Here is a 13,281-nt window from a genome sequence, read left to right as displayed (position 1 = left end):
TTTAGACAAATTTTTCCTCAACAAATCTAAAAGTTGTTACTATTTTTCTCGCTTGTTTTTAATAGTCTTGCATATGTGCCAATTTTTATGGGTCTGAGTGGCTTAAGATCTCCGAAACTTGAGCCCCCTTTCTCTGTCAAAATTGGTCTAATGAATTCCCTGGAAAACTTGAAAAATAGGGAACCAAAAAGTTCACTTTGTTTCTGATTCCAAAATCTTTAACATCCGAACACACATTTTTTAAAGAGTTTACTACATTTTTCCAGAATGTTATTTTATAGTTTTTTTTTTTACTTATTTTGTTCTGCTTGTGGTGAAATTTTAAATTATATCCTGTGTTATTTGCAGTTTGATATTATTTTTTAGCGTTGCTTCAGGGACAAAGATGCTCAAGATTACAGGTACTTCCGCAAACGAGCGTTATATATGGCTTACATCGCTGGTCATTTGAAAAGTACAGAAATACAGTCGGGACTGAAATACTGCACAAGTGATAACCCTTTTTTACCAGTTCTTGAAGTGACGCCTGCTGGTAAACTTGAAAAGTCGGTGATATTCATTTTAAGGCCTTATGGAAATCCAGCCTGTTTTAAGGTAAATCGGTAGTGTTTCACCCATACCTGCGTTCAGGGAGTGTGTGATAAGCAAGGCATTCTCCAGGATTTCCTGTCTCGGAGAGAGGGGGTATTTTTGTTCTGGGAGGGCGGTTACCAAGAAAACTTTACAAAATGTATCAAAATGTTTCTTGCATACATTTTTGTTACTTTCTTACAATTCCGACAGAAATTTGGAAAAATTTCATGCCTATAGCTCCGACCCCTCCCACGTGGTTTGCCCGAAATTAAATAAAAGTTGCTTCATAAAGAACATTTTTGTTTGTTGAGATTGAACTCTCTCCCGCATTTACAAAAGATTGATTTCGTCTCCCCCTGTATGCACCCATGGTTTACATGTAGTATTTACATGTTGCATTTTTACATGTCTTTATTTTACTTTTTATCGCTTGCTCTGTGAATATTTTCTGTATACTAGAGGAAATGTTTTTTACCGTTTGATTTAAACAAAGATCTTGCCCAAACCTTTATTAACTGTAGCTTATGGTACTAAATCTCTGTTTTAACCCAGTAGGAGCCGTCCATTTAGAAAATCATGTTATTTTTCTCTCTAATTTTGGTGCTTGAAAAAGCAAAACATGTTCAAAGACAAAAAAGTCTAAGATGTTTCGAAAAAATAAAGACAAAATTCTAATGTGAAGGATCAATCGTAAAAATATGCAACATATTTGTTTTCTTCTAAATAGTTTCTGTTATAGAACTGTTTCTAAATAGTGCTTCTCCCTATCCTGTGTTGTCTGGGATATGCTAAGGCCCCCTCTTTGGTTACTCAAAAATAGGCTGAATCAACTAAAGGAACTTCGTTTTAGCATATATGCTCCTTTAAAAGTTTAAGTAATAGTCTTAGTCATAATTGATTGCCAGATTGTAAGTTTGAAAAGCTTGGTCTTTCCTTTTAGTGCTTGAATGTGTAACTTTGATTGAATTTATAACAGTTGTCCTAATTAAAAGAGGTGGTATAATTTTGTTTCTGGAGGAAGGGGACGAAATGATTTTGTTTGTTTCTCTCAAACGAGTAAAAGTTACGGTTTTCTTCTCTTTTTAATGCCCGTCATCGGACAGCGGGCATAAATAACCAATTTTTTTGCTAGTTAATTTATAATAGACTACAGCTAGTGCTGTTGCGTCTACTCACAAAAATATAGGAAGTGGAAGGGAAGGGGGAAAAATGTATTTTGAAAAATACTACGGGGGCAAATATGTTCGTTTTCCAGTTTTTATGGCACTTGGTATTAACCAAGTGACATATAGCAATCGCAAATTCTGTCGGCCTGTCTGTCGGTCCCGGTTTTGCTACTTTAGGCACTTTCAGGTAAGCTAGGACGATGAAATTTGGCAAATATATCAGGGACCGGACCAGATTAAATTAGAAATAGTCGTTTCCCCGATTTGACCATCTGGGGGGGGGAGGAGGGGGTCGGTTAATTCGGAAAAAATAGAAAAATGAAGTATTTTTAACTTATGAGCGGTTGATGGGATCTTAACGACATTTGATGTTTGGAATGATATTGTGTCTCAGAGCTCTTATATTAAATCCCGACCGGATATGATGACATTGGGGGGAGCTGGAGGGGGGAGACCTAAAATCTTGGAAAACACTTAGAGTGGAGGGATCGGGATGAAACTTGATGGGAAAAATAAGCACAAGTCCCAGATACATCATTGACATAATCGGAACAGATCCGCTCTCTTTGGGGTAGTGGGGGGGGTGGTAATTCTGAAAAATTAGAAAAAAATGATGTATTTTTAACTTATGAACGGGTGAACGGATCTCAATGAAATTTGATGTGTAGAAGGATATCCTGTCTTAGAGCTCTTATTTTAAATCCCGACCGGATCTGGACATTGGGGGGATTTGGGAGAGGGAAACCTAAAACTTGGCAAACACTTAGAGTGGAGGGATCGGGATGAAACTTGGTGGGAAAAATAAACATAAATCCTAGATACATGATTGACATAAACGGAACGATTCCGCTCTCTTTGGGGTAGTTGGGGGGGGTTATTTCTGAAAAAATAGAAAAATGAGGTATTTTTAACTTACGAAAGGGTGATTGGATCTCAATGAAATTTGATATTTAGAAGGATGTCGTGTCTCAGAGCTCTTATTTTAAATCCCGGCCGGATCTGGTGACATTGGGGGGGGGGGGGTTGGAAGGGGGAAACCTAAAACTTGGAAAACACCTAGAGTGGAGGGATCGGGACGAAACTTGGTGGGAAAAATAAACACAAGTCCTAGATACATGATTGACATAGCCGGAACGGATCTGCTCTCTTTGGGGTAGTTGGGGGAGGGGTTAATTCTGAAAAATAAGAAAAAATTACGTATTTTTAACTTATGAAGGAGTGATCGGATCTTCATGAAACTTCATATTTAGAAGGACCGCGTAACTCAGATCTCTTATTTTAAATCTCAAGCGGATCAAGCGTAATTGGGGGAGGACAGTTGGGGGGGGGGCGGAAATCTTAGAAAATACTTAAAGCGGTGAGATCTTGATGAAACTGGATGGGAAGAATAGAAACCTGTCTAAGATGCGTGACTGACATAACCGGACCGGAGCTGCTCTCTTTGGTGGAATTGGGGGGGGGGTAATTTTGAAAATTGAGGTATTTTTAACTTACGAAAGGGTGACCAGATCTTTATGAAATTTGATATTTAGAAGGATCTTGTGCTTTAAGTTCTAATTTTAAATTCCGACCAGATCCTGTGAAATTGGGGGGAGTTGGAGGGGGAAACCGGAATTCTTGGAAAATGCGAAAATTGGGGTATTTTTATCTTAAGAATAGATGATCTGATCTTAATGAAATTTGATTTTTAGAAGGAATTCATGTCTCAGAGCTGTTATTATTACTATGTCTTATTTTTTTATTATCTGATTATTATGTCTCAGACTAGATCTTTTGACATTGGGGGGTGTTGGAGGAGGAAATCTTGGAAAAACACTTGGAGTGGAGGAATCGGGACGAATCTTGGTGGATAGAATAAACAAATGTCCTTGATACGTGATTGACAGAATCGTACTGGATTTGCTCTCTTTGGAGGAGTTGGGGGGAGGGGTTTAGTGATTTGGCGAGTTTGGTGCTTCTGGACGTGCTAGGACGATGAAAATTGGTAGGCGTGTCTGGGAGGTGCACAATTTGACTTGATAAAGTTGTTTTCCCAGATTCGACCATCTGGGGGGCTAAAGGGAGAGGAAAAATTAGAAAAAATGAGGCATTTATAACTTACGAGTGGGTAATCGGATCTTAATGAATTTTGATATTTAGAACGACATTGTGACTCAGAGCTCTTATTTTAAATCCTGACCGGTATTAAGCCTCTTATCAAACAGTTCGTGGTAACGAACTGTAGTAAGGAGCGACCCGGCTCAATAGTAAACGAAACTCTAAAAAACGGAATTTCGATGCTAAAAGATATATCAAAAGAATCGGATTTTTATGCTGATTTTAAATATATAAGTTTCATCAAATTTATTCTTTGTCATCAAAAGTTACGAGCCTGAGAAAATTCGCCTTATTTTGGAAAATAGGGGGCAACACCCCCTAAAAGTCATAGGATCTTAACGAAAATTACACCATCTTATTCAGCGTATCAGAGAAACCAATAGAAAAAGTTTCAAGGTCTAATCTACAAAAATGTGGAATTTCGTATTTTTTGCCAGAAGACAAATCACGGGTGCGTGTTAATTTGTTTTTTTGTTTTTGTTTTTTTCCCCAGGGGTCATTGTATTGACCAAGTGGTCCTAGAGTGTTACAAGAGGGCTCATTCTAACTGAAATGAAAAGTTCTAGTGCCCTTTTTAAGTGACCAAAAAAATCGGAGGGCACCTAGGCCCCCTCCCACGCTCATTTTTTCCCAAAGTCAACGAATCAGAATTTTGAGGTAGCTATTTTGTTCCGCATAGTCGAAAACCATAATAACTATGTCTTTGGGGATGACTTACCCCCCACAGTCCCTGGGGGAGGGGCTGCAAGTTACAAACTTTGACCAATGTTTACATACAGTAATGGTTACTGGGAAGTGTACCGACGTTATCATGGGGATTTTTTTGGTTTGGGTGTGGGGGTCAGGGGAGGGGGCTATATGGAGGATCTTTCCTTGGAGGAATATTTCATGGGGGAAGAGAAATTCAATGGAAAGGGCGCAGGACTTTCTAGCATTACTATAAAAAAAAAACAATGGAAATATAAACATGGAAAAGTTTTTTCAATTGAAAGTAAGGAGAAGCATTAAAACTTAAAACGAACAGAGATTATTACGCATATGAGTGGTTCTAAAAATACTTTAGCATAAAGAGCGAGGTATTTAGGAGGAGATAAATACTTCGCTCTTTATGCTAAAAAGTTCTTAAATAATTTCAACTATTTATTCTACGGCCTTTCTGATTCAGGGGTCATTCTTAAAGAATTGGGATAAAATAAGATTTAGTGTGAAGAGCGGGGTATTAACGAGGGGACCAACCCCCTCATATATATAATCAAAAATATAAGAATATAAAAGTTTGTTACGTAAGTTAATTCTTAAGTAACGTAACGTATTTTTTTTTACTAATAAAAACGTTTGTAAAAAATTAAAAGGTCTAGTTGCCTTTTTAAGTAACCGAAAAATTGGAGGGCAACTAGGCCTCCTTCTCCACCCCTTATTTCTCAAAATCGTCTGATCAAAACTAATAGAAAGCCATTTAGCCAAAAAAAGAATTAATATGCAAATTTCATTTTAATAATTTATGTACGGAGAGCCAAAATCAGACATGCATTAATTCAAAAACTTTCAGAAATCAAATGAAAAAAAAAAGTTTTTTTAAATGAAAGTAAGGAGCGACATTAAAACTTAAAACGAACAGAAATTACTCCGTATATGAAAGGGGCTTTTCCTCCTCGACACCCCGCTCCTTGCGCTAAAGTTTGATTCTTTCTCGCAACTCTACTTTTTAAAACAATAAAAAACTTTAGCGTAAAGAGCGGGGTGTCGAGGAGGAAAAGCCCCTTTCATATACGGAGTAATTTCTGTTCGTTTTAAGTTTTAATGTTGCTCCTTACTTTCATTTAAAAAAAAAACTTGTTTTTTTCATTTAATTTTCCTTTTTAAATCAATCTATTGATTCATAGAATTTTGTTAGAGCTCATACCATATGATGTCTTGGCTCTTAGCTCTTCTCACCTCGTCACAAGTGCCATATGAGCTCTTAGCTCTTGTTTTTATTAGAGATTTGGGGGAAGAAACTATAGGGATCAAAAAAAGGATTCTATTCAAGTTGTTATTACCATTTTCAATCATTTTTCATTTGAATTCTAAGAGCAACAAGTTCTCAGATTATTTGGGTATTATGCTATACGAAAAAGACCCATGACCCAAAGACCCAACTTCATCATCCTGTAATCGTGCCCACGCTGGTAATATGAATTTCAAATCATAGTTGGAACTGTACATATAAATTGGCAGAAACTATTGCTTTTTAATGTTTAAGTTACATGATTTCTGTGCCAGTTAACGAAAGTTACTCCCTCCTGGTAAAATAGGGTTTTTTAAATGGTCATGGTCGCGGACTGACATTTCCCTACTATTGTTAACTAATGTTTTCTTAAAAACCCACCGAATATGTTTATTTTTAATTGCCAAAGTGTCCTCTAGTGATAGAGTCATTGGTTAATTTACGTTGCGTAGCCGTGAAATTGATTTATTAGTTGTTTTAGTAAGTGCAACCACGGATGCGCCTACATAATCTTCCCCACCCAACGTCTCAAATACCTCTACCAATTGCATGGTATTGCTCGAGTCTCCTCGGGCATGCCCATAAGAGACTGCAATGGCTTCATGTTCTTTAATATGATCCGAGTTTTATGGATTGCACATGTCCTTGAGTTTGGCCTCGATATCAAAGGCTACCTTGTCGCTCTATAGGAGCGAATTATGAAAACTCTTAAGCCGCAAGACGGCATCGTCGCCCAATCATAGCGCTTGAAATGCTTCAAGCGGTGTTTTAATTTTAATTGAGTTTTGGAAAATTGATAGACACATTGTTCAATAATCGCTTGTAGTTTGATTCTTCCCTTGACTTAGAACCCGACTAGTGTACGGAATTTGAATATAATCTCCAATTGACTCGGTGTCTTTGGCAGGCTCGTAAAGCCATACTCACTGATTCAACGGAAGGAGCCCTTATTGAATATATCACCCCCTTTTTTATTTTAGGTTCACCCTCTTAATACTCCGTATCATGCTGTAACAGTGAAACCCCAATCTTCAAATGCCCGTTTGCCGTATCAAAAATGTCTATCCCTTTAATTGTTACCGGATTTTACCCTTTTGAACAATAAAAATATTTATTAGGAAACTCTGGTTCACTTTCCATGGATCCCGTATAGCGACTTTTGCGTAATTGCGTCAGTGGTGTCAATATAGGCATCTCCATGTACGTCCTTCATAAACCTGGTAATGCCGATTTGTGAACCTAGAAAAATAATAAAATCTTATTAGCTCATTGAAACACTTTTGGTTTCATCCTGTGAAAGAATTTAAATTAGGCTGAAAGGGAAATACATCATGCTTAAGAGTGAGTGTTCAGAGCTAAAAGGACATCACTTCTACCTAATACTTTAATGACCAGAAATCATTCCATAAATGGACCCCAAAGCGACCCTTCGGATGTATTGAGACTCCTATAGCTGTTAGGAATTTAAGAGTCAGAAAGTGTATCATACATGGACCACTAAAGTGACCCTTCGGGTCCATAACCCCATACTACCTGTGAGAAATTTAAGACCAGAAATTAGCACATACATGTGAGGTGGAGTGCTTGCTCTTTACGTTTCAAGTATTATAATGTTCTAAAGAGTGTTCTAGTGTTCTAAAGAGTCTATGCTGAAAAAGAATATTAATCTAAGGACCTGTGGCTCCTCTAACTCATCAGAGCCAAAGGGCTAGGGCTCATTATTTGGCTGAAAAAGAATGTAGTATTTTAGGACCACCAAGAGCCTAGTTGTTACGTATATTGACTTTTAAAAGAATGTAATATTTCCATTGTTATGAAAAAACTTATTGGTTAGTGCCATCAAATCCCCCTCCAAAATATTTTCATCAGGAGAACGCTAAGTTTTTAATTCTGGAGCGCCTTTGTTCTAGAAGCAGGAAGATCCTGGTTATTATCTTTTTTATTAACCCAAAAGAATGTCTGTTTTAGCTATTTCCCTGGGCCTTCCCTCCAAACTGTCCACAGGCCCCCTCCTCTATAATAACTCAAAGGAATTTGTTTTTTTTTTAAGATGGGAGATATCATGAGGGTTTTAATTGCCGGAGAAGTTTAGTTTTTAGCGTTAAATCATGGCGAAAATCTCTTCAAAGCCTTTATTAGACTAAAAAGGATGGATTGTGTTTAGGATAGGGCCATATCACTTATCCCCCCTCTCAGAGGCAGCGAACAAGACGCTCTACATGCTAGTTATTCTCCCTTTGTTAGTCTGGACAAGAATATTTTTTAGCTAGAAAAAGCGGTTAGTTGTTTTTATAGGAAATAAATAAGCTTTATGAAAGAATATCAAATTGTTTACACTTATATTAAAATTGGTAGTTTCACGCTGCATCGGGGTAGAATACTTAACATCATGGGTTCTCAGGGGGAGTCCAGGTCCCCATGAGCCAGCAGCTTCAATGCCATGGGAGACAGGTTTTGAAGTCCCCGCAACTTCTCTACCATTGGGTTGGGGGTGCATAGAAGTGGCCACGTTCTTGCATACCCTCGCCCTCTCTTGGAGAGGAAGCTCAGAATTGTCCCTCAAAAGAAATAACGTCATAGTTTTCCGTGAAGTAAAAAAATACGTCTCACGGAAATTACTTTTTTTTTATACAAAAAAGGATATATATGGTTGAAAAATATGTTAGCTTTCAGAAATAACCTCATTGCCCCTTCCCCACCTTAAAGTGGTCTTTAAAATGCTATAATGATACGGGACTACGGGGGGCAAACATTAGCAAATGATGCGTAATCTGGGGTTAGCGAGTGGAATTTATACTTTATCAGGGGTTAAAGGCACCTCCATCTCAGCCTTGGTAAGGGGGGTATTTAGTAGACACATTTAAATTGGCGAATATCATAGATCCTTAGTATTTTTTGCGTTTTTATTCTTTTTATAATATATTGAAAGGAAAAACATTCTTCATACTTCAGCTATGAAAGTTGTATACAGCGCTGTTTAAGTGTAATAGAAAAAATTCTAAAAAAAGAATAAATCACCCCCTTGCCTTCATACCCCTGGTACCTGCTTACTTTCCCTCCTTCTTTATCATTGTTAGAAACCTATCGTCAAACTGCTCTCCAACTTAAATTGTCAACTATGCAACTATTTGAGCTTAGAAGTAGTTTTCAAAGTCCGCGAAGATAAAAAAAAAATTTTAAAGAAAAGTAAAGAGAAATCTTTAAAAAATTTGGCATTATGCCGCTGCCTGAGAATTTTAGTGAAGGTAATGTTCTTCAAATCATACTTATTTCTGTAAAAAGCGATAAAATAATCCTGGTTCACGCTTTAAAATGGCTAGCTAGGACAGGTCTTTAGTCCTGTCTCTGAAAGGTTCATTTTCCTAACCTAATCCCCTTTTATCAAGATAGCGAAAAGTAGCTGAAGTAGAATATATTTTTTTTGAGAATTTAGGCTACATTCTTTGAGAAATTGGTATAATAGACTACATTAGAGGAAAAAAAGCCACTGAACCACTAAACTTTTACTCTGTTGCCTATGGTTACATCTGACCCTATTATGGGGGGGGGGCTCAAATAATTCGATATGACTGTAAAAAAATACTCTTGGTTGCTATTTTCAATTACTATAGGGAAACACTATTATATGTTCTCTCATTCAATACCTAAATAAAATACATTTATGTAACCGTTTTGTTCTAAAATTTGAATTGTTTAGGCTGCTATTTTTCCAGACGAAAGCAGCTATTGTAAAAGCATCCCTTTTTCAGTAATTATTTTACGGTATGTGTGGTACATGTCCTACAATAATTATGGTCTAAGGTGAAATACATCCTACGTATAATTGGTAATAATTAACTTGCTTAAAACACATGTGTTAGTTCATACAATTTTAGCCCGCTGATGGATTATGCTTGAAAACGATTTAATATGGGACATGACTTTTACAGTAAAAATAAATTGACTTCATAAAAATTAGATAAATTTATTGCTGAGTGAATAATGCAATAGCAGGAAGGAGGTTTTTTAGGTTATTATCCAATATAGAGATTTATAGTTGATTAAATTTGGGCATGTCCATCTTGTTTCGTTGGTTGGGGGAGGGAATGCACAAAAAGAAGCTTACCGTTTGGTATCTTTGAGACATATCCGTTTTCAGAAAATTGTTCTTATATGTTCAAAATCTTATTTACGACTGATGGGATAGTCCGTTCTAGTATCTGTTTTAATACCCCCGGAGACAATAGAAAATTACCCGGTTCCGACTAGAATGATAGCGAATTAGGCGACGCTACTGTTTCCTGGAAATAGCGAATGACTACCAAGCTTTTTGTTCTTAAGGAATCAATATATATATATATCTAGACCTTCTAACGGTTCTGCTCATTGAAAATGGCGGCAAGAATCTCTTGTTTGCTGACACGAAGTGGATGTAAAGAAGGAAAATATTCGGATGATGAAGGACTTTGCCCTTACTTGTGGGAGAAGGTTTGCGGTTTTCAAAAATAACATCCAAAGAAATTCTAATTTGGGGGGCCCCTGAAGGTTTCTCCCTTCACCCAGACCCTATTTCATAACATCCAAAGAAATTTTGTTTTGGCGGGCCCTGTAGGTTTTTTATTACACCCTTGGTCTTCTTAAACACTCAAAGAATCTATGACGTAACATTCAAGGACATCCTGAAGAAGAGAAGCCCTGGGCCTCGCAGGTTTTTAGATACTCTAATAGGTGACAATCAGATCCTATCGTGGAACATCCAAAGAAATCCTAATTTTGTGGGGTCCCTGTTTTTAAGCACTCAAAGAAACTATGACATAACAATCAAGAAAATCCTGATTTGGCGGGCCCTGAAGGTTGTTTCTTACACCTTAGGTTTTTTAAACACTCAAAGAAATTCTTACGTAACAATCATGGAAATCATTAAGTAAAGAAGCCCTGGGCCTCAGAGGTTCTTAAACATTTTCTATTAGGCTACAATCAAACCCTCTGATGTAACATCCAAAGAAATCCTGATTTGGCGGGGGGCCCTGAAGATTTATAAAGAATCGAAGAATCATTGATGCAACAATCAATTAAATCTTGATTTGGCGGGGTCTCGTAGGTTTTTAAACACTATTAGGTAACAACCCTATTACATAACGACCACAGTAAACATTCTCTATTACGTAAGAGACACTTGCATCTCGAAGAAAAAATTCCCTATGCGTGACATACACCTGCGTCTTGCCCTGAGGGAGTCGCTGTTTCTCCTTGGTCATCTTAAGTTTTTAAAGGAAGAAAAGAGTAGCGGCTATGGGTGTCATAAAACCTTAAAAGCCCTCAGTACTTCCGCTAATCATTTAGGGTTGTGAAACGGATAAGGATACCTGAATCCAGTCATCCTCCAGAATACTTTTGGTGTCATTTTCATTTGATTTCGAATTATAACGACAGACTTTGCTTTTATAACGACAGACAGGGGTTATTTTTGATAACCAACAGGGGTTATTTTATTTGTTATTTTTGAATTATAACGACAGACAGGCAGGTATTGCTCGTTTTAGAGATTCCTGACAGTCTGTAGGTTTCAAAAACAAATTTTATACATACTTTGGTAATTTCGTCCTATTATGTATTACGGCTGGGAGATCCAACTGTAAATTTCATGACATTTTTGTTGGTAGGGTGAGCCGGGAGGGGGGGCGATGTGAGGTGACACACAGTTTTGTGTTTGGGGAAGGGACAGAAATATACTTTTTCTGATCATCGCAAAGTTTTTATTCACAATAAAATGTGTATTTTTTTTATAGCTATTTTTAACTTCTTTTTCTCCGTTTTGTGCTGATGACACCTTGACTTTAGTTGTCGTTTTTTCCTCTTCTCTTAGCGTTGATGTAAACTATTTAGAATGTATATTCCTTTCTTGACTCTAATTGTCGAAAGTCTTATTTTATCGTCTATTTTTCCTTTTGTTTTTTTTCATGTAAAATATCCAAGGTCATGTGAGATTATTTCTTAAAATTCAACTTGAGTTCTGTTCACAATCTTGGCTGTTACCTTGGGAACTGTTACTTAGTCCCATTTTATTCCCAAGGAAATATTTGCTAAGCCTTTTAATATGAAACGGCTGACATTTTGATGCATCTTAGCAACCCTGTTGAGCCCTTTGTTCATCTTAAGAAATAGTTGAATCAATCCGTTGCCTCTGGGCATGATAAAAGAGAAAGGTACAATAAGAAAGGCCAACATTTTGTATTATTTTAGTAAAATTTTTGTTGCCTTACTTGCTTAGTTTTTTAGAATGATATGGGTTTTGCATCCCAATTGGCTATTTTAAGATTTTGACAAATTTTGACAAATTTTCAGAACCCAGCGGAAAACTGCCAAGGCTTTTGTCCCATCTACGTATTAAGTTTTCAGGTACCTGCTAACCTGTTAGGGTATCCTTATCCACCAATTTAATATACCTAATTTACTTAAATTTGAATGCTTTTTCAATTGTAAGGTTTCCTCGTTTGCATTGACCTATGTTCTCTCTCATATTTACCCCCCCCCTCAATTTAAAATCGCTACAGAAAAAACTGTATTAAAGTTATTTCTTGTATATAATTAGTAAAGGCAACATAATGTGGTCCTAAGTCCCTTATTTTTAGTTGTTACTTGACCTCCTTAACTTACTCTCCGTTTGAACAATTTTCCACTTTTTACGCTTCTTCTGAACTTCTCCAAAATCACGCCCCATTATTTCCGACACCCAGAAAAAAGACACCTAGAATAAGACGTGTATAAATAAATTGCTCCAAAGACCAACAACACAAAAAAGAGTCTTTAAGAATTGACACTTTAAGCGAAACAATAAAGGCGTGGTACCCCTAAACCAATGGAGGATGATATGCATCAAAAACACTTATGCAGCTGGTTTTATAGCAGGTTTTCTTATAAAATTAAATAAAAAACAAGTTTCTTTAAATGAAAGTCAGGAGCAACATTAAAACATAAAACGAACAGAAATTACTCCGTATATGAAAGGGGTTTTCCTCCTCAATGCCCCGCTCTTTACGCTAAAGTTTTTTACTGTTTTAAAAAGTAGAGTTAAAAGAAAGAGTCAAATTTTAGCGTAAAGAGCGAGGCTTTGAGGAGGAAAAGCCCCTTTCATATACGGAGTAATTTCTAATCGTTTTAAGTTTTAATGTTAGTTTCATTTAAAAAACTTATTTTTTTATTTAACTTCTGAACCTTTTTAAATTAAGGCATGTTTTGATTTTGGTTCTCCGCACATGAATAATTAAAACAAAATTTGCATATTAGTTTGTTTTTCTGGCTAAATGACTTTCTCATAGTTTTGAAAGGAAGATTTTGAGAAAAAAGGAGCGGGGGAGTAGGCCTAGTTACCCTCCAATTTTTCGGTCATTTAAAAAGGCAAGTAGAACTTCTAATTTTTTACGAACGTTTTTATTAGTACTTTCATTCAAAAAAACTTGTTTTTTTTATTTAGTTTCT

General features: G+C 36.6%; 1 protein-coding gene across 1 annotated transcript in view; it reads left to right on the top strand.

The window, feature by feature from the left end:
* Positions 1 to 13,281, top strand: part of LOC136038146 (nucleolar protein 6-like) — a 246,634-nt gene that overhangs the window by 40,361 nt on the left and 192,992 nt on the right. The window contains exon 6 of the mRNA XM_065721187.1: positions 367 to 594. Within this exon, the coding sequence (XP_065577259.1) occupies positions 367 to 594 (228 nt within the window). The remainder of the gene's footprint in view (positions 1 to 366; positions 595 to 13,281) is intronic.

Source organism: Artemia franciscana, chromosome 17, assembly GCF_032884065.1.
Source record: "Artemia franciscana chromosome 17, ASM3288406v1, whole genome shotgun sequence".
Lineage (NCBI taxonomy): Eukaryota > Metazoa > Arthropoda > Branchiopoda > Anostraca > Artemiidae > Artemia > Artemia franciscana.
This window is presented reverse-complemented; position numbering and strand designations above follow the sequence as displayed.